At 53.0% G+C, this 25,927-nt stretch overlaps 1 protein-coding gene across 2 annotated transcripts in view; it reads left to right on the forward strand.

The window, feature by feature from the left end:
• The window catches only part of PLA2G4E (phospholipase A2 group IVE), a 60,455-nt gene that overhangs the window by 30,774 nt on the left and 3,754 nt on the right, over nucleotides 1-25,927 (forward strand). For both annotated transcript variants that reach the window (XM_011227789.3, XM_019801981.2), the window contains 17 exons: nucleotides 200-272; nucleotides 6,149-6,285; nucleotides 8,250-8,381; nucleotides 9,312-9,352; nucleotides 11,371-11,413; nucleotides 12,267-12,330; nucleotides 13,176-13,336; nucleotides 13,436-13,525; nucleotides 13,906-13,943; nucleotides 15,646-15,781; nucleotides 17,058-17,194; nucleotides 19,382-19,604; nucleotides 22,062-22,176; nucleotides 22,658-22,795; nucleotides 23,147-23,254; nucleotides 23,795-23,998; nucleotides 24,839-25,005. In XM_011227789.3, the coding sequence (XP_011226091.1) occupies nucleotides 200-272; nucleotides 6,149-6,285; nucleotides 8,250-8,381; nucleotides 9,312-9,352; nucleotides 11,371-11,413; nucleotides 12,267-12,330; nucleotides 13,176-13,336; nucleotides 13,436-13,525; nucleotides 13,906-13,943; nucleotides 15,646-15,781; nucleotides 17,058-17,194; nucleotides 19,382-19,604; nucleotides 22,062-22,176; nucleotides 22,658-22,795; nucleotides 23,147-23,254; nucleotides 23,795-23,998; nucleotides 24,839-25,005 (2,007 nt within the window). The remainder of the gene's footprint in view (nucleotides 1-199; nucleotides 273-6,148; nucleotides 6,286-8,249; nucleotides 8,382-9,311; nucleotides 9,353-11,370; nucleotides 11,414-12,266; nucleotides 12,331-13,175; nucleotides 13,337-13,435; nucleotides 13,526-13,905; nucleotides 13,944-15,645; nucleotides 15,782-17,057; nucleotides 17,195-19,381; nucleotides 19,605-22,061; nucleotides 22,177-22,657; nucleotides 22,796-23,146; nucleotides 23,255-23,794; nucleotides 23,999-24,838; nucleotides 25,006-25,927) is intronic.

Below are 25,927 nucleotides of genomic sequence, written 5' to 3' on the forward strand. Positions count from 1 at the left end.
GTGTGCTGGCTCCTAGTGGGGGAAGGAGAAAGCCCCTCACCTCAGCAGGCTTGGGGACCATCCTCTGGAGCCCAGAAGTGCAGATTGACTGGGAGGAACTTCTTGGGTCTGAGCAGTGGGAGCCTGTGGCCGGCGTGAGCCGCTCTCTCTGTCAGTGTCATCGCCTGAAGAGTGAGCCCGCTCTCCTCTCAATCCACAGGGCGGGCTGTCTCCATGCCACCTGCTGACCGTGAAGGTCATCCGGATGAAAAATGTCCGACAGGCTGATAGAGGTGAGTATCCTCCTGTCTTCCCCCTTCTCTGCTTGTGGGACCTGGCTAGAGTTAGGCCCTGGCTGGAGACACATAGAGGGGTGTGCGGGTGTGGGGGTGGGTGTGTCTGCTCTACTCAGGTTGTATTTCAGACTTTGGGGTTTATATCCTGTTTCCAGGCTCCTCCTCTCACCTGTACCCTTGGCACTACCAGCCCCTGAAGCCTGCCTGGGTCTGAGAACCCTGTGCACCTCACTTTCTCCTCCCCACTCCCCCCTCCTCTAGCACCCATTTCCAAGAGCAACAGCTTCTCCCACAGTGGGCGCTCCTTGCTTCTGCAGGAGTTGGTGGGCTGTTAGAAGTGAAGGAGAGGGGGAGGCCCCATCTGTCAGCCTAGTCCCAGTGCCTCTTCTCGGTGCCTGGATCCTAAACTGGGTTCTGGAGTTCACGGCAGAAGCCACATAGCACCAGCTCTGCAGTGTAGCCCATGGATGCGGTTTGACTCACCGGTGCTGTTTGTGCAGTGTTTTCTTGCAGACTTCACTCTGCCCTCATCCCAGCGCCTGCTGCATTCCCAGACTATGGGGGCCCTGGGAAGTCTCAGCTTCAGTGAGAAATGAAGGCATTTGGGTGGGCAGGATGCTCCCCTCATGCTTGTCTTTGGGGTGGAATTCGAGAAATCAGGAGAACCCAGATGCCCTCCCTATGCCGCCCTCAGCTTGCCCCATCCAGAGAGAAGCTTGGAGGAGGAAGCTCTGTGTTGAGGCCGCATGGCTGAGAGCATGTCCCCACTCACTGGTGACCACACAGGAATGGCTCAAGAGCCACCAGGGCTCCCCAGAGCTCCATCATATTCCTCCTGCCCTCACCCTGGGATTCAGGCTAGAGAGGGCCTCAGCGGGGCAGGGAATGCAGGGAGCTATGATACCAAGTGTACATTTTAACAAGGGAAGACATTTATACCTGAAGCAATTATGGACTAGTAACAGGAGATGGCATCCTAACCTTGTCACTATAGAATTTAGAACTGGGGGCGCCTGGGTGGCTCAGTCAGTGAAGCGGTTAAGCCTCTGACTCTTGGTCGGGGCTCAGGTCACGATCTCCAGGTTAGGAGAGCAGAGGGGCAGCAGCGTTGGGCTACGCACTCAGCAGGGAGTCTGCTGGAGACTCTTTCCCCTCCCTTTGCCTCCCCCTCTGTCCCACCTTCTGCTCATGTTCTCTCTCCCTCAAATAAATAAATAAGTAAAATCTTAAAAGAAGAACTGGAGGAGGACACTGAAAGCCGGGAGTAGCTAAGGAAGGCTGCTCTGAGGGCCCGGTGTCCAGGAAGGGCAGAGTGTGGGCGTCCAGAGGTCCTGGGAGCCCAATCTGGCAGAGAGGCCATCTTGAGGGAGGGAGAGAAGCCACTCCGTGTCTGTGAGCACCTGCGGGGGGCAGCCGCCAAACAACACTTGCTCCTCCAAACAACCTGAGGGCAGTGCTGAGGCCCATTCCGCACGTGAGGGCTAGTGATTGCCTAAAGGTGCAAGCAGTGTTTAATCCCAGGTCTGGACTCTGAGGGGGAGCCAAGCAGGAGATGGAGGCTGGGGCCAGGCAGAGGAGGGATGTGGAGCCATGGGACAGGGCACCCGAGTTCCTGAGGAAGGGATTGCATGATTCCCTGAGGCATGAGGCAGACTGTGCTGGAGCAGAGGTGGGGAGAGGCTGACAAACTTGCTGAGAAACTGTTGCCACAATGCAGGCATGACTGTGCAGGGCAGAGGAGGGAGGGCCCTGGGGCTGAGGGAAAGCCAAGGGGTCGAAAAGGACTCCAGCTGGGGCCCCGGAAGGCAAGTGTCCAGACCCCATGTCAGCCAGTGTCCAATGTGGGCCTGGCTCTGCCAAGAGGCTGGTGGGAGAGCCAGGGACTTCTCGGGCTTCTTGGGCCTCCCAGGCCACCGGAGAGTGATCTGAGCAGAAGTGTTCCCTGGGCAGGGCCTGGCCATGTCTTCTGCCTTTCCTGGCCATACCACAGTGGGTCACTCAGACACTTCACCCACCCCTGGGCAGTGCTCACCCACTCCCCGCACCCCCGGGATACCCACAGCTTGCACACGCCCACAGCTGCCCTCACTTGTCTCCACTCCTGAGGTGTGTCCATCCAAACCCTGAGGGTCACCCAGGCTTCACACTCTCCTGGCATGCCTGCACCTGTGTGTGCAGACCTTGTCTTTGTCCAAGCCTCTTTCTGCCACACCCGTCCCCTGCATATCCCAGAGGTGAGGGAATGGGGGAACAGGCAGTCGGACAAATGGGCTGAGGTCTGAACTATTACCCTCCTCTTCCCTTTCCCCACAAGCCCCTCTGGCACACAGGCTGCCTTTGGGAGGTTTCCAGGTCCCCTTGGGGGTACCCCTCGTTGTTTATGTTGTCCTCATTTCCCCTGAGGAACAGGGTGGGAGGCACACATGGTATCTGGGGGTGCCAGCCTGGGGCATGTTGTGTGTAGACCCCACAGGGGACCTAGGCTGGGCTCTGTTGCCACCTTGCCTGATGTGGTTGGCGACTATCCTGATGTCTTCTGGGTCCTGGATTACTCTTGCCCCAAACCATTTCCTTCTAGCTTGGATCAAAAATGAGCTCCCCTCTGGTTCAATCCTCTAGTGTGTATCTGAGTTTCCTAAGATTTCAAGGAGCCTGAAAGGGATGAGATTTGGGGATGACTCCCTTGTCAAGGAACGCTTCACCAAGTCCTGGGCCAGGACTGGATAGAGTGGGCCTGGAACCTCCCAGCGGCCAAGAGCTTTTATTCCTCTTGGGAAAATCAAGTTAAAACTCAAACCAGAACCCCAAGGGACGTGAGACAGGTGTCTCCAGAGGTATTAGGAAGATAGTGTTCTCAACATCTGTAGGTCTCGTTGAGTCATCTCTGCCATCCACATTCCAGGAAAGGAGGCATGTCACTCAAATGACCAAGCCCTCTGTCACTCCAGGAGGAACAAGATTAGAACCACCTATGCCTAGGAAATCCCCTGCAGTCCCTGAAATCCTCAGAACTGGGTCAGCATTGCTTAACCCTTCTTCACTGCCAGCGCGCCTGTCACTCTCCTTCTTGTCAGCTACTGATACCCACCCCAGAGCATCCTCCAGGCCCCTGCTGGCCTTGTGCCATCAAGGCGCCTCTCCCTCTCCAGGACTTCCCCTCTTTCGGCTGCACTCTCCTTCCCAACCTCGTGGAAAGCGTGGGACCACCTCTCTCAGAAAGAACTGAAAAACAGATCAATGCTGGGTGTGTGGGTGTCTGATCAATCCTGTCCCTCCAGGGGTATTTTATCTTACCTAGAGATTTAAGCCTTAGGCCAAAAATACGGAGATTTTATTTGCTAGGCTTAATGGGAGAATTTTAGGCATGGACTGATAATAGGAAAGGGATTTTAGAGGCAAAGGGGCATTTACAGGGTCGATCAAATCATGCTAAGCAAATGGGTATAGGGTTGTTGGGGTCCCTGCCTACAGGCTCCTTCCTACTCTACAGGAGGCAGACCTGAGGAGAACGTCTCAGGCTGAGGAGGAACAGCGGGTGTCCAGGAAAAGCCAATGGAGGGGGTCCCAGGAGATCCCTGGGGAGTCTTCCTATAGGCAGAACAATTAGAGATCCAGTGGCTTACCTATGTCTGTGGTGACTCAGCCCAGAATTTGATACAGTGCTCTCAAGCAGGAAGTTGGGCTTTTCCTTTCAATCCAGTTTATTCAGCAAACGTTTAGCAAGTGCTGACACATGGTCTCCAGGCCCTCCCAGCATTCAGGGTGCAGTGGAGACAGATGCTCTGACTTGCACTGTGGGGCAGTGCAGCCAGTGTCCTGCCAAGAGAAGGGCAGAGACTCTAAGCTGGGGGGGGGGGCACCTAGCCAAGACTCAGGGACTCAGGGAAGGCTTCCAGAGGAGGTTCCTTCTGAAACCTGAAGGGGCTAGCCAAGGGAAGGGTGAGGTGAAAGTGGAAGAGAATGGTGCTCTAGGAAGAAGGAATGGCAAGACAGCATGGCACTTCTGAGACCCACAAGTGACTGGGTTTGGCTGGAGTCTGGAGGGTGAGTGCAAGCGCTTGTGTGTGTGTATATACGCGTGCACGCGAGTGCATATGTGTGTGTTTGGTGGCAGGGCAGGGGCTGGGTGATAGGGAGAGTAGAAGGAGGAGGCTGAGGCTGGGGAAATGGGAGAGGCAGCCATGTTGAGTGGTTGGGACTCATCCTGGAGGCCAGATGGGAGCCACTGAAAGTTTTAAACTGGGAGTAACATAATCAGCTCTCAGAAGATCACCCTGGTTTCTCCTGAGACAAAAGATGAGAGTAGGGCAAGACAGGAGCCATGGCATCCAGTCGGGAAGTGGCAGCAGAGGCAATGGTGGCCTGCACCAAGGCAGTGGCAGTGCAAGTAAGAAGTGAGCGGGCTGGAGAGGTCAACAGAGTTAAACTGACGTCACGTAAGAGCCAAGGATGATACTTGATGTCTGGCCTGGCCACCTGAGTTGACGGCGAGGAGGAGCAGGTTGGGCATGGAGGGGATGGGTGGAGATGATGAGATCATCATTTTCTTAGATTCCTCTGGGTTTTGGTCATTCTTTGTGTCTGGATTAAGTGATTATGACCTCTAAAAGGCAGTGTCATCCTACCTTTATTCAGTGGGAGGAGGGCCATGCATTCTAATTCACTGAATGTCAAGCCCTCAAAGATTCATCAGACATCGGAGATGAAATCAGAATCTCGGGATGTTTATGATGCAAACCGTGGTTCTGAACTCTGGTAATGTTCTCAGTGGAGTGACAATGTGAGACTAGTCAGTCCAGGGGGACACCTTGGGTTTCACTCTCACAGGATATTACTACTAACAACTATGAACTAGTTTGGGTCAGTCCTACTACAGTAAAACTCCTATCTTCACACCGGCTTCACCATCTAGGGGATTCTCTGACACTGGAGACTGTACTGACTTACACCATTTTCTACACATCTGGTGTGGACCTTGGGAATCACCCCAGCAGATTGCCAGGAGAGGGACAAGGGCAGTCACAGCACCTCTTCCTCCCTCCTCCCAGCTAGAATGGNATCAGTGTCTGAGCATAGCAACGATAAATGATGGCCTGGGTCAATCCTGACAGCATCTCTCCCACAAACTAATTCCTATGAACTATCTGTCCAACCAGGAACTCCACTGTGGATGTGACCAGGAGTGTTTTTTTTAAAAAAAAAAAAAAAAAAAAAAAAAAAAAAAAAACTACGTGGCTGCAGATGTGAGGATTTCGTGGGTCATATGCCTCCTGCTGGGAGACTAGTGTGGGTGCAAGCCTGGCAGTCAGGACATTAGTCCTATGTAAATGGTGGTTTTAGATTCTCCTAAACTCTTATTCCACCCAAACCCTTTCTCATTCTGGCCCTCTGGGCAGACTCACAGCAGACTCTGTCCCCTTGCTTCTCAGCAGCCTGGAGGAAGAGCAGAGCCCTACTTGGTAGCGTAGGCAAGAGTTAAACTGGACTCTGTGGGGCTCATCCTCCAGATCTTCCCCTGGCGGAGGAAAAACTGCATAGCCAGACCTTGTCCCAACCTAGCAGGTGTTTGCTCAGAGAGCTGGCATGCTTCTGAAAGAGCCAGAAGCCACCCATGTCCATGAGAGGACCAGTGGGATCTGAATCCCCCTCTGTGAATTGCCTAGCCTGCAGGCTGTGGCCTTCTCAGGGGTTCTGGGACAAAGGCCTTTGGAGAGTCAGACCCATGAGTGAGGAGGGGAGACAAAGGCCTGAAGCTGAGACAAGGGCTTGCTCTGGAAGTGACTTGTCTGAAGTTTCCTTCTGACCCTCCACTTTCCTCTCTGGACCCGGGTTGGCTCCCCACCTTTCCCCCAACCCTTGTCTTCCTTGGACAGTGAGCCAGACAGACTGCTTTGTGAGCCTCTGGCTGCCCACCGCTTCTCATGAGAGGTTGAGGACTAGGACCATCTCCAACTGTCCGAACCCAGAGTGGAATGAAACCTTCAGCTTCCAGATCCAGAGCCAAGTGAAGGTGAGACTCAGAGGACACTATGTGTCTGTCAGCCCTGCCTACATTTCTATTCCCCTCCATGCCTGTCCTTCTATTTGCTTATGTGTCTTTCTTATGTCTATTTGTCTTGCTTCCCACCTACTTCTCCTCCTCCTAGCCACCCATCTTCCCACTCACCCACTCCTTCATTAGGCCTGCCTCATGTTTGTCCCTCTGAGTCTACTTATCCTTCTACCTTCTTTCCTTTCTCTCTTGTCCTTCTACCTAATTGTTGCTGGAATTTGTGGTTCTTGCTGCAAAACTAAGCATGTTTGCAGAACATGCTCCAAGTAGGAGAATCATGGTGGGGAAGGGACATTCTGTTCACTAGGTCCAAGGCCAGTCTAATTCCAGCCAGAGGGTTTTCCCTATCTTAACTCCTTTTTAGAAGGCTTTATTATTTCTAACTCCTTGAGTGTCTATTCTTTAATTTGTTGGGCTGTTGTTTCATGGTGTTGGCCTTCTTCAGATATATGGCGATTCCCCTGCTGGAGAATTCTCCCTTGAGCATACTGAGCTGTGACCACCACAGCAGAGTGTTTTTTTTTTTTTCCCCTAACGTGGAGCTGAAACTCACAACTGTGAGATCAAGAGTCAGACACTTAACCGAATGAGCCACCCTGGTGCCCCCTCAGCAGAATGCTTCTAAAACAAACTTGGTCTCATCATAGAGGTATCAATCCCAGTCTTGGGGCACTTGAGGCCTGACATCTCCAGCTTACTGCTTCCATATTTTAGGGTGATTCTTCATTTCTGGTTCATGATAAGTCCTTTTTTGCTTTCAAGAATGGCTTTAGGGGCATCTGGGTGGCGCAGTCAGTTAAGCATCTGACTCTTGATGATAACGTGGGTCATGATCTTTGGATCATGGGATTGGGCCCCATATTGGGCTCTGCACTTGACACAGGGTCTGCCTGGGATTCTCTCTCCCTCTTCCTCTGCCCCTGCCTGCTCCCCCTCCTCTAAAACTAAATAAATAAATCTTTTTTTTTTTTTAAAGGGGCTTTATATTTGTGACTATAAAAATATCTCTTCTATCATATTTATGGTTTTGGTGAGGAAGGGGGATTTTGGCATGGGTTCAGTCTGCCATCTTGAAATCAGAATTTCAACTTCCTTTGTCTAAAGATCTGTGGGGTTGCTCATATGAATCTACAGGGTTGGTTCTGGGGCATGTCTGTTTTTCTCGTAAGTACAAGGTCAACAGGTCATGTTCAGTAAGGGACCCTCAGACCACGTTATGTCCGCCTGATAAGGACCAAAGAGGCAAAACCAGCCCCAACCTGCATTTCTCAGGGTCCTTGGAACAAGAGACCTCAGAGGCTAATCCATGTCACCCAAAACCACTGGCCTCAGTGTTCAGCCAGATGTCAGGGTAGCTGCTCAACTCTTGACATGCAGCTTTGGGACCACCCATGAGACCTCTGTAGGGGCTGATAAATCAGAAGATAGAGTTTAAACACCTCACCCCAAGCCCATCAAGTGTGAGAATCCCTGTAATCTGCCATATCACCTCCCTGGAACATTAAGGTGTTAGCTTATCTGAATTGGGTTTTCTAGCATTTAATGGGCTGTCTTCAGCTCCTGGGACTCCAGTGCAGAACACAGTCTATGAGTTGGCAAGGGTCTTGCTTGTTCTGCCTCCCTCTGCCTCCCATTATTCCCCCAGGTGAAATGATATCACTCACTCTTCACAGGCCCTTGCCAATCTTGCAAAAGAGCAAAATTCTCCAGGAGAATCAGAGCAGAGGGTCAGGAAGTCTTCAGAGAGTTAGAAAGGAGTTTAGTTTAGACACTATCCCCCCTGAGTTCATTATTCTACAGATGTCTCTTGCACCTGAGCAGGGAGCTCTGTGCTGTTTCCCATCCCTCAGACCCACCTCCTTGCTAGGAAAATGGGTCCATGCAAGCACAGTAGCAGACTTGCACCCTCCTTTCTCCCCTAGAACGTGCTAGAGCTGAGCGTCTGTGATGAAGACACACTGACCCCAGATGACCATCTCTTGACAATCCTCTATGACCTCACCAAACTCTGCTTCCGGAAGAAAACCCACGTGAAGTTCCCACTCAACCCAGAGGTGGGTGCTGGTGTGCAGACCCTCAGCCTCCTGCCTCATGTGGAGCCCCTGGTTATGTCCACGGTGCCACTCTACGGGCTTCTCTCTGTGTCGCCGGGTCAGGAAACAACAGTACCTCTGGCTCAGTCCCAGTGCTATGCTTACTAGCTGTGTAACCTCGCAGAATGTGTGTAATTCCTCTGCATTCTGTTTGCTCATCTGTCCAATGGCAGCGGTGATGCCTCCCTCACAGGGTTGTTGTGGCGCTGAAATGTGAAACCTCAGAGGGACAAACATGAGGCAGGCCCAATGAAGGAGTGGGTGAACGGGAATATGGATCGCTAGGAGGAGGAGAAAAAGGTGGGAAGAAAGACAAATAGACATAAGAAGGACACATAATTAAGGCCCCTCTCACTGTTCACGGTACAAAATGAAGATGGAGTTGTTGGTTCCCTTTCTTCCCTCAGAGTCCTGCTGCTGAGATAGCCCAGGGGACAGAGGACAGATGAGGGTAAAGAAGGGAAAATCCGCAAATCAGAGAACATCAGAGCTGGAAAAGACCATGCTGTTATCAATTCAATCATTTAACAAATCCTTGATTTCCCACTACAGGCCGGACACTGTTCCAGGCCCTGGGGACACGGCAGAGGACGAGTCTCCCTGCTCTTGCCTGGCTTACATTCTGGCAGGGGAATTTGGGTCCAATGAAGTCACAACTTCCTGAAGTTACACAACAAGGGGTGCGAAGGAATAGATGGGGGAAGGGGCACCTATCTTTCAGAGCTGAGCTGGCTGGGGATGGTATCTCAGCTCTCCCTTGCCCAAGGTGCTGAGCCCTTTGGGAAGGCAGGAGAGCAATGGGAAGCTGAGGGTAGAAGCTAAAGGGACATGTTTTGGGGCAGACAGGGGCAGCCCCAGATCACAGCTGCTTTCCCCTTATCCCTCTGCCAGGGCATGGAAGAGCTGGAGGTGGAGTTCCTGCTGGAGGAGAGGTGAGTAGGCCCCAGCCCCCTAGGACGCCTCCATGGTCCTGACTCCCAAGTGGTTCTGGGCAGGCATTTCAGAGCCTAGTCTGCCTTTTTGCTGCCCTCCCCTCTCCCACTCTCACCCCTGGCACCCCACACTGTGCCTCTGAATCACTTCTAAATGCTGTAGGTGCCTGGGCCCCTTCCCTACTCATCTTGTTCTACTGACAACAGTTTTGCTTCAAAGATCTAGAATTCTGGCCAAATTGCCTGCCTCAGCTCCCTTGCATTCCTGAGAGTGGCCTCTGGAAAGAATTCCTGCCACACGGTGATGGGGCCTTGGAGAGGCCAGGCTGAGAAAGAGGTCAGGACCAGGGGGTCTCCTTCTTCACCCTGAATGGTTAAAACAAACTTCCCCAGGGGCACCTGGGTGGCTCAGTGGGTTATGCGTCTGTCTTCAGCTCAGGTCATGATCTCGGGGTCCTGGGATGGAGCCCCATGAGCCCTGTGTCTGGCTCCCTGCTCAGCTTCTGCTTTTCCCTCACTCTCTGCTCCCNCCCCCCCCCCCCCCCCCACTCATGCTCTCTCTGTCTCTCTCTCTTTGTCTCAAATAATAAATCAAATCTTAAAAAAAAAAAACAAAACCTCCCCCAAACCCTGGCCTGAAGCAGCCTGTCCCCCTCTGTAGCCAACTCTGGAACCACAACCAAGGAAATGCTCAGATCCAACATGAGGGGTTATTTCCCATCATTTTCAACTAGGAAAATGACCCAGGGACCTAGAGATATGACTATGCTGGGCACTCGAGTAGAACTTGGCCCCAGAGCTGGAAGATAAGGAGAAGAGGACAAAGAGAGAAGGGGAGAGAAGGGAGAAGCCTGCTTAGGATGCTAGCGTGCCTTGTGATTGGGCAGCCAGCTCCTCTCCGTAGCCCTGCTAGGGCTGAGCCCTGGACTTAGGACCAGCCCAGGAAAAGGGGGGTGGGTGAGAGGCAGGGGCTAGAACAAGAAAGCTTGTCAAACTGCCCTCCAAGAGAGTCCTCTACCCTAGGGACGCTTGGAACTCTTTGGGGTGCCTCATTTCCCATCAACAGCTGATTAACAAATTAAAACCAACTTTGTCTCCCATTGAGGAACATCTGGGCTCTCTCCTCCAATTCTTAATTCAACAAGACTTGGGGGAAAATTCATTGTAGCTTACAAAATGAAACATGTCGAAATTGGTAGTTAGAGTTGATCTGGAGACGCAATCATCTCGGGCCTAATTTTGGCAAGGGAGGCTGCAGACTCCCCTAGGCTAATCGTAACCTTGGAGACTGATATTCTTGACTTTATAGCGGGAAGACATTTCATATGCACCAGGCCCCTCTCTGGCTGGGTCAGAACTGTTTGTTAAATGCATGAATTAAATAAAGCACAGAAAGGAGACTGGGTCATTTCTTTCTCCAGAACTCCTCACATCTGCTGTAGGTGGCCAGCTCGGCCTTTTCCTGCCACCTGTTCATCTTCACAGCTCCTTATAGTTGGCCATAAAGCACAGTTGGGCATCTGGCTGGACATTTATAGAACAGTTATCCTTAAAAAAAAAAAAAAAAAAAAGGAACTCTTCTCCTCCTTCCAACCTATACATTGATTTTTTTTTCCTATTCTGTTTAAAACGTATGCCACTTTTCTCCTCGACAATCCACAGATCTAAGGTTGCTTTTTTTTTTTTTAGATTTTATTTATTCACTTGAGAAAAAGAGCACAAGAGAGTGGTAGGTTGGGGCAGAGGAAGAGGGAGAAGCAGACTCCACACTGAGCAGGGAGCCTCATGCAAGGCTCACCCCATTCTAGGACCTGAGAGCGTGACCTAAACCACAGGCAAAGGCTTAACAAACTGAGCCACCCAGGTGCCCCGTGATCTAAGGTTTCTTAAGCTGCTATTTTTGATAAGGATCAGGGAGGCTCTGCTATCTCATTATTGACCCTATAGGTTCTTTAACACCTCTTGGAAATCAAGCAAGAATGATATAACTGACCGGGAGTTCTCATTTTGTTTTCCAGTGCCTCTCCACCCGAGATCCTCCTCACCAATGGCGTGCTGGTGGTAATTTGTCCTTCCAGGTTCCTGTAGCTCTGGAGGCCACACCTGGCTGCTGCTCCCAGGGGAACAGAACCGTGGGAGAGAACACAGCCCACCTGAGCCCTTGTCCCAGAGCCTGCCAGGAGTTAGACTAACTAAAGCAGGCCAACAGGGGCTTGGGCGGGTGGGGCAGGGGCCAGGCCCCTGCTTCCGGGGAGGCAGGAGCTGGGGCATCCATCACCCTGGCCCAGCATCCCCTATCCCACAAGGACCACCCCTCCCCTTGGGAACCTCCCCAATAAAAGCACCTACTTGGAAGCAGCCTCCTCCCACATTCAGCCTCTGTCCCATTTCCCTCCGGCTCCAACTCCTCTACCAGCTCAGTGCTTTAAAAGATTTTCATAATTCAGCTATCGGTACAGACATTTCAGTTAAATGCATCTAAAGCCTCAGGATTCGAGGAGATCTCTCCCCCAGAAATCAGTCTTGGGGAGGTTGTGGTAAAAGAATCTGACTTTTAGAAGACTATTTTATTGGAAGTTCTCATTCCAAAGCTCACGGTGCAATGTTGCCTCTTTTTATTTTGGACCAATCACACAGCCTCCATCCCTGATGTGTAGCTGAGAACATCACCCCTAGTAAATGATGACCATACAGCCTAGATTTTTCAGGACAGCTTCATTTTCAAATACTCCATCTCTTAATGAGATGACAAGCCTTGATTGGGTTCAGAAAATGTGAGCTGCACAGCATCATTTCCTGGAGCCGGCCCAAAATCAGACTAGTGCTGAATCGATCCCCTGGTTTATCTCCATTTGGCTTGGCAGAGGGAAGGGGCAGCCGGTGCTCAGACTGACCCTCCCTTCCTTTGTTTCAGTCTCGGCAAGTATCCCGCCTGGAGGTTCATGCAGAATGCAGGAGGCGGAGGAAGAGCAGGAAAAGTGAGTCCTTTGACCTCTTCTGCTGGGGGTGGGGGTGGGCAGTGTTTCTTCCCACAGCTGCTCTGGGCTCAGTCCCCATTGAGCTTGGCCGGGGCTCCTTGGGATCACCTCACCCTCAGGGGTCATGAACCCTCTGTAGGGACCCTCTGCCTGCTCTTCCAAGCACCCATGGGACCTCAGAACCTCTCAGGCATGACGAGCGCCCTGGGCTGGGCTCAGCGGCACAGCACGGCCCACTCTGCCCACAGGGGCGGTGCTGCATGCCTGGTCTGGTGCAGTGGTCAGCCCCAGGGCAGGTGGGTGCTGACAGCACCCATGGCCCCTCTAGATGTACCCCTTCCCACAGAGGGTCCTAGCATGTTATGGCCGGCAGGGACCTGAGAGATCCACAGTTACAAGATACTTCTGTTCACCACTCCACCCCATCTCACCCATGCAAGGCTTCCAGCCCCATCCCAAGAGAGGAGAGCAGGGCAGCTGCATGCACATGGAAGAGGGAGGGAGGAAGAAACTGCACCCCTAAACTGGTGGTATGGTGAGGGCCCGTTTTCCATGCAGGGCACCTCCCGGAGAAGCAGAATCTAAGAGGACCAGTCCAGAGGACTCAACATCTCAGGGCTTGCTGGGGACCTCATTTGTCCGCATCACACACAGCCTCGTTAAATACAGATTCCTGGGCCCTGCCCAGCCCTACAGATTGAAACTCTGAGGCATTTTAATCAGTGCCCTAGATGCTTCTAAATCCCCATCCCGGGGGTTCTTCCAGCTTGGCTTTCTCCTGGTCCAAGCTAGGGTGGAGGAGTGAGAGGCTTCTAGGGGCTCAGGCCTCTTTTCCTCTCTTCCAGTGAAGGACCTCCTGGTGACAGTGAAGGAGTCCTTCCAGCACACCCAACGCGTCTCGTGCTGCCAGGAGCCCTGCACCCCAAACCCAGCCTGCTTCCACTACCCCAAGTACTTCCAGCCCTGCATGCACGTGGATGTGCCCAAGAGCCAGTGCAGCCGCGGGGTACGAGACAGTGGCGGTGGGGGCGGTGGAGGGGACTGGCACAGGCGGGGCTGCCAGAGGAGCCCCTCACTCCCTCACAGAACCCGCCCATCCTTCCAGCTTTGCTGCTGCTGTGCACACAGGAAGAACAGCGCTGTCCGCCAGCCCCTTGACTGCCTCCCCGATGGCCAGACCGTCACCCTGCCAGTGGTAAGGGCCGGGGTGTGAGAAGGAGCCCCTGAGCAGCGCAGCCCACAGCCTGGAGCTCCTGTGGGAGGGAGATGGGGGGGGCATGGGGCGGAGGTGACGCGGTGGGGGGGGTGTCTCAGGTGGGGCAGAGGAGGCTTGTGGGGTAGGAGACTGCAGGCTGCGCTGTGGAGCCAAAGAGAATGTGTAGAGGCTGAGCTAAGGATCATAGAGGCAACCCAGGAGGGGAAATGAGGGCAGCGTGTGTGCGCATGCACATGCGTGTGCACACGTGTGTGCTGAGTCAATCAGGGTGGGCTGTGTGGTGAGATGCCCCTCCTTTGCTTGGGACAACTTGGCTCTAAATTGTCATCCCTGAAAAGCTGCTGTCTTTCCCTTCCCAGGGCGAGAACTGTGAATTACACATGAAGTCTACACCCTGGTAAAGTACCTTCCTTCTGTCTGTCCCTCTGACTTCCTCAACCTAGGGCATGAAGTGTGGCTTTTATTTGCATTTCTTTGATGGCCAGTGATGTTGAGCTCTTTCCATGGGCTTATTGGCCATTTTTGTATCTTTTTCGGAGAACTGTCTATTCAAATCCTTTGTCCATTTTTTTTAAGTCAGTTACTTGCCTCTTATTGTTAAGTTGTGAGAGTTCTTTTTATATTCTGCATACAAGTCCCTTGTCAGATATATGATCTGCAAATATTTTCTCCTATTCTGGAGGTTGTCTTTTTACAATCTTGACAATGTTCTTGGAAGCAAAGGCATTTTGAACTTTGGTGAAGTCCGGTGCATGCACATTTTTTCTTTTGTCACCCATGCTTTTGGTGCCATATTTCAGAAACCATTGCCTAATCCAAGATCATGAAGAGTTACTCCCGTTTTCTTCTAAGAGTTTTGTGGTTTTAGCTCTCACATTTAGGTCTATGACAGGTTTTGAGTTAACTTAAATATACAGTGTGAAATAGGGATCCCGCTTCATTCTTTTGCATGTGAATATCCGGTTGTCCCAACACCATTTGTTGAAAAGACTATTCTTCCCCTCTGAATTGTCCTTTGACACCCTTGTCAAAAATCAGTGATCTGTCTGACAAGAGGGACACTCAGCAACTATCAACCAGTGTTGTCATTACTGTTGTTTAATTATTTATTTTTTGTTGAGGCCAAGGAAAGAGTTATTTCCTTATAATTGTGTCTCTAGGCCTGTGCTCAACATGGAGGAAACATGGCAGAGCTCCCAGGCTCTGCTTTCAAGGACATGTGGTCTGGTTGGTGACTCAGGCCACTAAGTAAGACTGAGGTCATAAATTGTCAATGCCCATTCACCCAGAGTCCCTGGGGACCTGAGCCTGGGAGGACACCAGGGATGTAAGTAGGCAGAGGGAGGAAGCTTCTGGGGAGGGCAAGGGCTGCACAAAGCCTTGGAACCAGGACTGCTTTTGGGATCTGAAAGCCAATGGGCCCTTCCAAGAAATTGCAACAGGTGAGGTTGCACAGATCAGCTAGGGTCTTGGCTGCCAGGCCAGGAGCCTGGCCTTGTCCAGGGCAGGGATATGGTAAAAAGGAGGCAAGTGTTAGACATGCTACGACTCCTGCCTTGCAGACCTGTAGGGATGAGAGGGTGATGGCAGGATTATGAAGGGTTTTTGTCAGGTGCACAAACACACAGAAGGATTATTTACTCCAGGAGCAGGGAGAACTTACCAAGGAATGTGGACTCCACAGGCAAGCCCTTACTATAGAGCCTGGTCTAGAGGGATTGGCCAAAAGGACTCCAGGGCTCCTTGTCACCCATGTCTAGCCTCGGGTTTTAGAAGATACCTGGGAGAAGCCTCCCTGGACTTTCCAGATCGGGCTGAGGATGCAGAGGGTTCGATGAGTCCCGATTTTGTCGAGGACCTGCTGAGAGTGTGTCAGCTGAGGCTTTGGGGGCTTTCCATTTGCCATTAAGTGCTGGAGACAATGCAGTGAGTTAAACACAATTAGCCCCATTTTACAGAAGAGAAAACAGAGACCCCAAGTCACAGAGATGGTATATGGCAGAACCAGGCTTCAAGCCTACGCCCCACGGACCCTAAAGCCGTGTCTTCATGGCGGTGACATCTACAGACCTTCTTATCACGGTCCCCTGTCCCCGTAGCCCTCAGACGCTGGACGTGCGGCTGGGCTTCAGCCTGTGCCCGGCAGAGCAGGAGTTCCTGCAGAAGCGGAAGCCGGTGGTGGCGCAGGCACTGCAGGAGGTATTGCAGCTGGAGGCCGACCTGCCTGTGGACGAGGTGAGTAAGGAGAGGTCTGCCGGCCGGGCTTCGTCCCCCTCTGAGCCGAGCCGTCCCACCCACACCGCACCCTGCCGGCCAGCCCCAAGCCCTTCTCTGCCTCATGGTGGCCTCGCCACTGCCTTTCCTGGGTGCCCGGCTGAGGGCTGTGCTGGATGTGATTCAGTTGCGTGTCGGCAAGGGGAGGGCAAAGTAGAGAGAGAAAGGAAGGAGCCCCCGCTGCTCCTCCCCATGCACGAACAGATCCTGAGCTGACAGTGAAGTCTTACTTATGCAGGGACACAATGGCCTCCTCTCCCCAGCCAGTGCTACCTCCACCCAAAAGGCCCTGGGCTCTTTGTTCTCGACTTCTCTTTCCCCCCAAATATGCACACATACACAACTCCTCAGAAAAAAACAGCAGTGGGAAACTACAGAGCAGCAGCCTCCCCTGCAGGGCTAGCTTCTTCCCACGGGGCAGAAAGTGTGCCTTGGTTAGAGCCCTTTGTCACCTCCCTGGTAGGACTGAGGTCCACAACCNGGGCCCCACCCCCCCCCCCCCCCCGCCCAGGCAGCAGGTCATCTTCCAAGTGCCTGCTTTCTGAGGCTGACCAGAGGCGAGAGGATGGAGCCCTCATGCAGGAGGAGGGCTGTGTTGGGGCTTAGCAGACAGAAGGATCTCACCGCCCCTGCTCAAAGAGAGTACACCTTGGCAAGGATCCCCCTCCCCACTCTCCCATCTTTAGGGAAAAGCACCAAGGACATCTTAAACCTATGTAAATCCAGAGGTGACAACCCTGCTCCTTCCCATGTCGAGAATTCAGTGATTCCTGCTGTTGTGCATATAGTATATACTGAGCACCTGTCATGTGCCAGGTGTGGGCCTGGTGCCCTAATATCCTATCCTTGCCCAGAAGGAACCATTAGGGACTCGCACACTGGCTGGGTTCTCGAGAGCATCCCTTGGCCCGCTGGACCCAGCGTCAGCCCCTGTTAACTGGGCGCTAGACGAACAGTGCTAAGAACTCTTTCAGCCACAACGTTCTGATTGACGAAGCAGTGGGCGCTTCAGAGCCGCTTACCCTCACCAACTATGGGGTTTGGAGCAAAGATCAAATTCTAGACCTAGCAGGGGGCCCACCACTCTGTGAAAGGCAGTTTTCAGGTCATTCAGTGTCTCGCTCTCTGCTGTCTGTAGCCAGTTCTCCCTCCTCCACCGTTCTTCCTAAGCGCCTGTCTGTCAGTCCATGTCCCCCAGCCCGCAGTGCCCCAACCATCTGCGTCTGTACGCTCCCAGGTGCCGCTGATAGCCATCATGGCGACGGGGGGTGGAACGAGATCCATGACCGCCATGTACGGCCACCTGCTGGGACTGCAGAAGCTGAACCTCCTGAACTGTGCCAGCTACATCACTGGCCTCTCCGGGGCCACCTGGTAAGGCCTGGGGGCCGCTGCCCGCGGGAGCCCAGAGCAAGCAGTCGCCAGGCCGGCCGGGGCTCTCCCTGCCCCAAGGCAGCGTGACTGGCAAACCGGGGCTCTACCCCTTACAGCTGTGTGACCTTGGGCAGCGGCTTCACTTCTCGGAGACTCAGTGTCCAAATTTGTAAAGTGGGGATGACAATAGCACTGACCCCACGGGGTCGTTGTGAGAGGCTCCCGGTGCTGGGTGCCTCGGGGCTGCAGCAGGGATGCGGGGACGCGGTGGCTGGCTGTGCAGAAACCACTCCTGCCACGGACCCATCCTGCAGGCAGAGGCAGCTGCCCTCTCCGACCCTGCAGGCCCAGCTGCTCTGGCGGCCCCCGCCCCAGCCCACCCCCATCTTCGCCCCTCTCTCTGCCCTGGCGGCTTCCTCACTCTCTGCTGGTGAGCAAGGAGAGCAAGCCCCACAAGGCGAGGCCAGTGTGAGGTCAACTTCTCTGCAGGAGCCACAGTGCCTGGGGCCCACAGTGCTTGTAGAGGCCCACAAGGTTTTACTTTCTTTTAAGATAGGGGGGAAAAAAAAGAACTTCTAGGTTGAAGAAAATGTATTAATAAACAACATTATTATATTTGTTTTAATATAACAATCATAAAACATAATTTTTAATATTTTTATGATAGAATATTTTAAGACTGACGTCATAACACAGTCCTGGTCCAGGGTGGGAGGGCCCCTTGACCACCAGGCCTGCATCTTCTTCTGTCAGGGACTGGTGGGCCTCTGAGCCCTTGAGGTCCCAAGCTGGCCCCTCATCCTGGAGGAGCTCTAGGTAACTTTCATTTGAGCAGTGGATGTGAACTTGCTCTTGGAAGGCCAAGGGCTGCTGGTGCATCAGGAACTCCGAGGCTTCAGCCCAGATGGAACAGAAAGACAGCTGACATTTATTGGCATAGCCCATGGGTGGTACACTAAGGAGATAAAACCTGCTTCCATCAGAGTCGAGGGGTGCCTGCATCCTTCTGGCACTGCCGGCCAAGCAGGAGACTAGGAGGAACTTAGGGGGATGTGGGGGGAGGGGGAAGGGTCACCTGGCCTGGGAAAGCACTGGGAAGTATTCTTTTAAAATCAACCATTTGTAATGGTTTTGAAAGCTCTTTAAATATGTAAAAGTAAGAGTGAATCTTACGGAGAGCAGGGTGCTTTTTGTCGATGACATCTCTTGACCAACCCCCACCTTCCCAGACCAGAAACAAGCCCTGTGAAGGAAGAGGCCACTGTTCAGACAACAGTGAAACTGCAGACAAGGTCACCTAGGACATGGGGTTCCCGGGTGCTGTTCTGACGTTAACAGAAAAGGTGGGTCCAGGCCAAGAAGAGACTCAGGGCTAGAGGGATCTCTGTCTTTGTTTTATTCCTTCCCTCTGCCTCCATATAAGTTAAGAGAAGCAGGGGAAATAAATCTGTAGCCAGCATTGTAATTATGGGAATGAATGTGGCAGACTGGAAAGAGTCCAAGATTTAGAATCAGCAAGGCTGCATTCTAACATTGGCCTCACTACTCCATGACCCAGCATGCACTTTGTGCCGGTTACTGTTCGAACCGCTTTAAATTGCATTAACTCGTGTAATCTTCACAGTAACTCTTTGAGGTAGCTATGATTATAATTCTCTCCATTCCACAGATGGGGAAACTGATGTGAAGAGCAGTTAGATAACTTGCTCAAGATTACACAGCTAGTTGAGTGGCAGAGTCTGGTTTTGAACAGGAAGATCTGGGTCNAAATCCCCCTTTTTTTTTTTTTTTTTTTTTTAGATTTTATTTATGTATTTGAGAGAGGAGAGAGAACATGAGCCGGGGGAGGGGCAGAGGGAGAGGGAGAAGCAGACTCCCCTCTAAGCAGGGAGCCTGATGCAGGGCCCGATCCCAGGACCCCAGGATCATGACCCGAGCTGAAGGCAGATGCTTAACTGACTGAGCCACCCAGGCGTTCCCAGCATCCTCACTCTTAAGCAACATGCTATACTAGGCACACGGCGGCCACTGTGACTATGAATAATAACGTTCACCCCTTTCCTCCAGGCTCCTCTCCTGGTGAGTTAGGGTCTCCCACAGTCTGTCCACCGTCTCTCTGGCCAGGGTCCAATGTTAACTGGACTAGGACTGGTTCAGTTCTATCCGCATGCGTGTCTCTCTCTCCAGGACCATGGCGACCTTATACCGTGACGCCGACTGGTCCTCCAAAAACCTGGAGCCCGCCATATTTGAGGCACGGAGGCACGTGGTCAAGGACAAGATGCCTGCCCTGTTCCCAGACCAGCTGTCCAAATTCCAGGAGGAGCTTTGGCAGCGCAGCCAGGAAGGCTACAAGGTCACCTTTACAGATTTCTGGGGCCTGCTGATTGAGGCCTGTCTGGGGGATGAGGTAGGTGCTCAGCTGCTTCTGAGGTCCAGCCTGCCCTGGCCGATGACCAGCTCTCTCTCTTCATGGGGTGGGCCTGGGGGGGTGGATCTGGACTGACTTCTCAGCAGAAGGAAGTTAGCTTAGACCTGCAGATTCATCTGTGGACTGTAGGAAGCATGAGGTGCCCAAGTGCATGATGGAGGAAGATGGTGAAATTGTCTTCCCACATCCCCTTAGTGTATGACTAAGACTCTTGTGGTGGGGATGGCTTAGGTGTAGTCCTGCAGAGTGGCAGCATGGCCTCTGAGAGACATGCCAAGACACCACTAGAGGACGCGGGGAGGGAGCTGGAGGAGCCTGGAGAGGCATCGGACCCTGATACAAGTCTGACCCCAGGTGGAGAAGAGAGGGAAGAAAGCCTGGGTGGAAGCATCCTAGACTGCTGGTCTAGAAGGTTCAGCAAGGCCCTTGGAGAGTCCTCCAGACAAGCCGTCTGTCAGAAGGGTTTGGTGCCCTCCATGGGCATGAATGCGCCTGCCTCAGGATCCCTGCTGCTCTCAGTCATGTGTTGGGAGCAGCCGCATGGGAAGTGTGACCCCAGCACAAACCCAGCCATGGATTTCAGAGCATAGCAGCTGAGGCCCTTAGTCAATTATACTCCTTGTAGCTGAAGGTCTGTAGGGCTCCTTCTCATGGCAGCCTCACAGAGGATGGGCCCCAGGAGGTTCCTTCCTGCTCTGAGATCCAACAGTCTGAGCCCTGTGTGCCCAAGAAGAGAAGCAGTCTGTGTTGGGGGCTTCAGCTGCTGGGGGCGCCCTGGGGGATGTGGTGGAGCGGTGGCATCAAGGGGGATACTGTGGTCCCGAGCTCAGCGAACACCCAGACCCTTCCAGCTGCACAGGCCGCGGGGAGGAGCCAGCTGCAGCTGTCACTTGGCCCCAAAGCAGAGCTTCCCACTTAATTTCTCTCCAGACCCACAGTTCTCTGCCCCACTCCCAAAAGTATCTAAGGAGTTCTGAATTCCAAACAGAACTCGCCAGGAGATGGAAGGATAGCAAATTATTTTCTAGGAGGTCCCTAGATGGTCATCCCTAAAATGAAGGATGACCTAAACCTCATCTTCAAAGGGCATTCATTCCTTCATTTTTTTTTCTTTCAAAAAAATTCAGTAGCTCCTGCATGTCAGAAACTGTGCTAGGCAATGGGGGTTCCGAACTGAGGCGCTCACAGCTTCTGATGGATCCTGCCCACCCTCCCCCTCTTGATAACCCACCATCTAACCTGTGCTTACGATGAAGCAGGGCAGGCAGAGACGGAGGGCGTTGGCCTTTGGATTCAGGCAGGATGGGGTTTAAATGCGGGTCCTGCTCTGTGCTATTCCTTCAATGGGAACTACATCAATGAGTGGTAGTTAATATTTCTAACAATACTCAGTGCCGCGGATGATGAGGAGGAAAGCACCCCGGCTTTTGACAGCAGGCACCTGAGTATTGCCTAGGATTTGGAATGAGGAGGAGCCAAAGTTCCCAGGAAAGCAAATGTAGGATTGAAATTAGGAGGTCTCTGCTGTTCACTCTGGCCAAGGCAGGAGAGTCTTTCCCTTGGGCCCCCTTGACAATGAGTATGGAGTGTGTTCTTCCCTGAGTCTGTAGTTTACTTCCAGGACAGTCAGCTCTGCGGTGCCCGGATCTCTGGGCCATTATGACAGGTACCTGCTTGCCTTTCAAGGGAGGCCCAAGAGTTGTTTGTCCCACATGTGTATTTTGTAGCCCACACAGGATCAGGGGCCTTCGCACACTTGAATAACCATGGATGGGCACCCAGCAGGCAGTTTAGAGCCTAGGGTCAGAGCATAGGCCTCTAACCCCCCAACTGGCCTGTCTATACTGGCTGATTCATTTCAGGAGGTGGCCAGTGGCCCTGGCTGATCCGCAGGCTCCCCTCCGATTTAGCAGCACCATGCTCTGGGGACTTAGAGGGACCTTGGCTGCCAGCTGTGCACCGTTTCCAAGCCTTTTGTTTAAAAATGTTTTAAAGCAGCTTTTTTCCCCCTCCCAAACAAATTTTATGAGGGAGCCCAACATGCAAAGCAGATAAGAAAAATGGACCTGCTCCAGTGTATGTGGGGTGGAAGATGATGGGGATGAAGAGGGACAATGGTGGCCTTTTCCACCCCTACCTTTGCTTTCTTTGGTCCTTGAGACATAAGGAGAATCCTGGGACTCTGAGGGACAACCCTAAACTATAGATTCAGTCCCACTCCTGTCCATACATCTGGGATGGTGAATAGCCCAGGGACGAGCAAACTTTCTATGGGTACATTTTAAGAGCAGGTTTGACTGGTGTCAGCTGGGCCCTACACAGCGGCAGGGTGGGCTCAGGAGCCAGGAAACAGCCTGCTGGTGTTCCAGACCGTCCCCCTTATTCTGCATTGCCTCCAGCCTGCCTCTTCTCCTTCATCATTTCATTTTCCCACAGAGAAATGAATCCAAACTGTCAGATCAGCGTGCTGCTTTGTGCCAGGGCCAGAACCCCCTGCCCATCTACCTCACCATCAATGTCAAGGATGATGTAAGCAACCAGGATTTCAGAGGTAACACTGGTGGCTAGAAATTTATAAGGGTGTCCCTTCTCAGCAGGCAAAGGTACCCAGTGCCCCAGCACACACACAACCCACCACATACCTTTGCCACCCTCCATCTTGACTTTGCTACCCCTTCTGTGTGGCTGGGACAGGCTGGTGGGGGCTTGTGGCTTTTCTAGCAGCAGAGGTTTGATGGGACAGGGGTACTTAAGGTGCCCAGAGTGTGGGACTCTAGAAACCTGCCCTGCTTCGAGGTCGGTTGTGGCCTCTATTTATCCCGTTGGGTGGAGCAAATGAGCCACGCAGGTTGCAAAGCTCGTTTGCCTGGCCCGCAGAAGCCAGTCGTGAGCGCCCCCATGTGCCTTATGGGGGAACTGCGGCCTCCTTGTCCCAGCCCCCGCAAGGCCCAGGATCCATAGGAGCCCTGAGGAGGGAGGGCCGGGCTGCCCAGACCTGAGATTGACACCCTGCCCTGCTGCCTCTTGTGCAGAGTGGTGCGAGTTCTCCCCCTACGAGGTGGGCCTGCAGAAGTACGGGGCCTTCATCCCCACCGAGCTCTTCGGCTCCGAGTTCTTCATGGGGCGGCTGATGAAGAGGATCCCAGAGTCGCGAATGTGCTACATGTTAGGTGACTCCTGGCCCTGGAGGCCCGTGGGCACCCCACCCCATGCTGGGCAGTCCCCCCCTCCTTTGAATTAGAGGAGTGACAGGGAGGCCTGCTCCGTTCCCCCAGGATCTTGTCCTGGGTGCAGGTGCTGGTTTGGGTTATCCCTTGAGCATGGGACCCTCCTGCATTTGCCAGCATGTCCTCATCGGTCATGGAGGTCCCGCTGCCCTGTGGGGGGAGGGAAACCGAAGTCTGTCTCACCCCCTGAGCAGCCTGACCAGGAGGCGACATCAAGGCCAAGGTAGAAGCAGTGCATGTTCGGGCGGCTGGGGGCTCTGGGGCAGAGCTGCTCACACTGGTCCTGCTCCCTAGGCTTGTGGAGCAGTATCTTCTCACTAAACTTGCTTGATGCCTGGAATCTGTCCCAAAGCTCGGAGGAGTTTTTCCACAGGTGGACAAGGGAGAGAGTGCATGATATCGGTGGGTAACCCCACAGCTTCCCCTCTTGTTGGGTAATGCAGGGGAGGGGTGGGTCACAAACTAAGGCCCAGTCCACCTGCCACATGTTTCAACGTCATGTCTGTGGTTCAGAGATGAGAAAACAGCCAGGGTGAGGTCTTCCCTGCCTGGAGGGGAGGGTGATCGAGGCTCGGTCACAAGCTCCAGGGGCCAGCTTGTGCCTGACTGGGGGTGGTGGAGGGGCCGGCAGAGTGGCACAGTGCCCAGAGAGCTAAGGGGGTAGGGATCCACGAGTACAGTTACAGCTGGCTCTTCTAGATTCCCTATCCTCTCTACCCACCGCCCTTACCTGTCCTCTCACCTCTTCACCACCCTGTCCCTGGTCTCTCACCTGGGTCCTCCTGGCTCCAAGGTCAGGGCCTTAACAACCAGGCAAGGAAGGTGTAAACCTCACTTACAGTGGCTGACCCCTGGGTGCCGGGTAACCATGCAGGGTTCACCTGGGCCATCTGGGGACCCCAGCTCTTGTGACCTGCCTTCCATCCCCCCTCTCCCCTGCAGAAGATGAGCCCCTCCTGCCTGAAATCCCCAAATGTGATGCCAATGTCTTGGACACTGCGGTGGTGATCCCAGGGTCGTGGCTGTCCAATACTTTCCGCAGCATCCTCACGCACCGGTCCTTCGTGTCCCAGTTCCACAACTTCCTGTTGGGGCTGCAGCTGCACACCGACTACCTCCAGAACAGCCAGTTCTCCATGTGGAGAGGTAACCCTCCCTGGCCGCCTGCCCCTGCCTGGATAAAGGGGAAGTGCCTGTTGAAGCTGCCGTGGGGGAAGGATGGCCAAGCTCCTCTGACCATGTTCGTTGGGGGCGGGGGACAGACTCTCCTCGCGGTGTATTCCATGTTTAGTGAGGTTCTGAGCGTAGCTGGAGCAGTGTTGGTATTTAGTTACTTGAATCTGTACAACAATCCCAGTAGGTAGAAGTTAGGACGTTGTTGGGGAAACGTGGGTCCTGACTTTCTTTCGTTGTGCTCTGGGGGTACCTTTTAATGTGAATGGTGCCCCCGAGAGTTGGGCAGGATGGCCCAGCTCAAGAACCCCGAAATGGTAAGTGGCAGAGCCAGGTCTTAAACTGTGGTCATGCGGCCTCAGCTCGGTGCCCCTCCCCACCCTGCTAAGGCTCGAAGATTGACCTGCCCCCATCTTTGGTATTCTCCTTGGCCACAGCCTGCAAGTGGCTGCTTTGGCCTGGCCTAATGATCCTCATTCTCACTGTCTGGGGCAGAAAGGGCAGCTGGCTCTGGGCCCAGGCTGTGCACAAATTTACAGGACAGTCTTATACCGCGGCGACCCCCTAAGCTCTGTGGCCGAGTCAGAGTGGGTTTCTACGTGTGTTCCATGAAAGGCTTGCTACAACCCCAAGATAATGCTATTCTGCACCAGCCCACCCCAAGGGGCACTGGGACTCACGGGGGAGTGCCCAAGGCCCAGGCCCAGGTGAAGCAGCTCCAGGCAGGACATTCCATCCACACCAGCTGCCTGTGATCACCCGCTGAGATCAGGCCACCAGGGTGTGATGGTAACTGGAAATCCTGGCTTTCAGACACGGTGCTAGATGGTTTCCCAAACCAGCTGACAGAGTCTGTGAACCACTTGTGCCTGTTGGACACTGCGTTCTTCGTCAACTCCAGCTACCCGCCCCTCCTTAGGCCCGAGAGAAAAGTCGACCTCATCATCCATCTCAATTACTGTGCTGGGTCCCAGACAAAGGCAAGTGTGACAAAGGAAGGCTCCTGCCTGAGACAGGCCACTGACTGAGCCTTCACGGAACTGGGAAATGGGAGAACACGCACTCCCCGCAGGCCCCAAGACTTAGCATCAGAGAAACTCAAGCTGCACTACCTGATGTGAGGTTAGCTGTCCAAACCTCAGGGGGGAAGCCAGCTGGCCCTCACATGCAGTGTGGGCTTTAAAGAGACCCATGGAGCAAATTCTAGTTTTATTTCAGCAATTATATTATCTGAGCATTTGTTGTATTTGGCAATTCATCAGCTGCAAAAAAAAAAAAAGTTTTTTAAAAATACCCTTAATGGAGTCCAGTCAATTCTAAAGTTTTGTACCACTTCAAGAGCTTATAATGTCCTATTTTCAAAATCATAACATTGTCCTTTTCCCCAGGAAATATGACCCCTCCATGTGATTATATTAAAAGCCAGGACCAGAGGTTTTTATTTATTTTTCTCTATTTACCTTTGAAAAGTTCTGGCCTTTTAGGGGAAAGAAACTGTTTTTTGGTGTCCTTTAATACAGTCCTATCCTGAAGCCCAGGAAAGGGGATGAGCACGACACCAATGATAAGGGCGCAAGTTTATAAATGAGTGATAACGTGCTTTCCTACACGTGCTCTCACTTGATCTTTACACCAGCTCTTTGAGGTGGATGGCACAACTCTCTTATTCCCATGTTATAGGTTAGGAAACTGAGGCACAGAGAGGGAAAGTGGCTTGCTCAAGATCGCACAGCTAGTGAGCTTGGAACGAGGGGCGGAAGTAAGGGGATTCTGACACTCTCAGTCCACTGCTCTTTCTGTTATGTCATGTTTATAAAGATGACCTTTCAGAGTCCTTTCCAGCCTTGTGGCCCTTTGTCTGTTCCAAAGGCCGTGCACAACCCACAGGAGCCTGGCCAGACA

The sequence above is a fragment of the Ailuropoda melanoleuca genome, chromosome 5, assembly GCF_002007445.2.
Source record: "Ailuropoda melanoleuca isolate Jingjing chromosome 5, ASM200744v2, whole genome shotgun sequence".
NCBI lineage: Eukaryota > Metazoa > Chordata > Mammalia > Carnivora > Ursidae > Ailuropoda > Ailuropoda melanoleuca.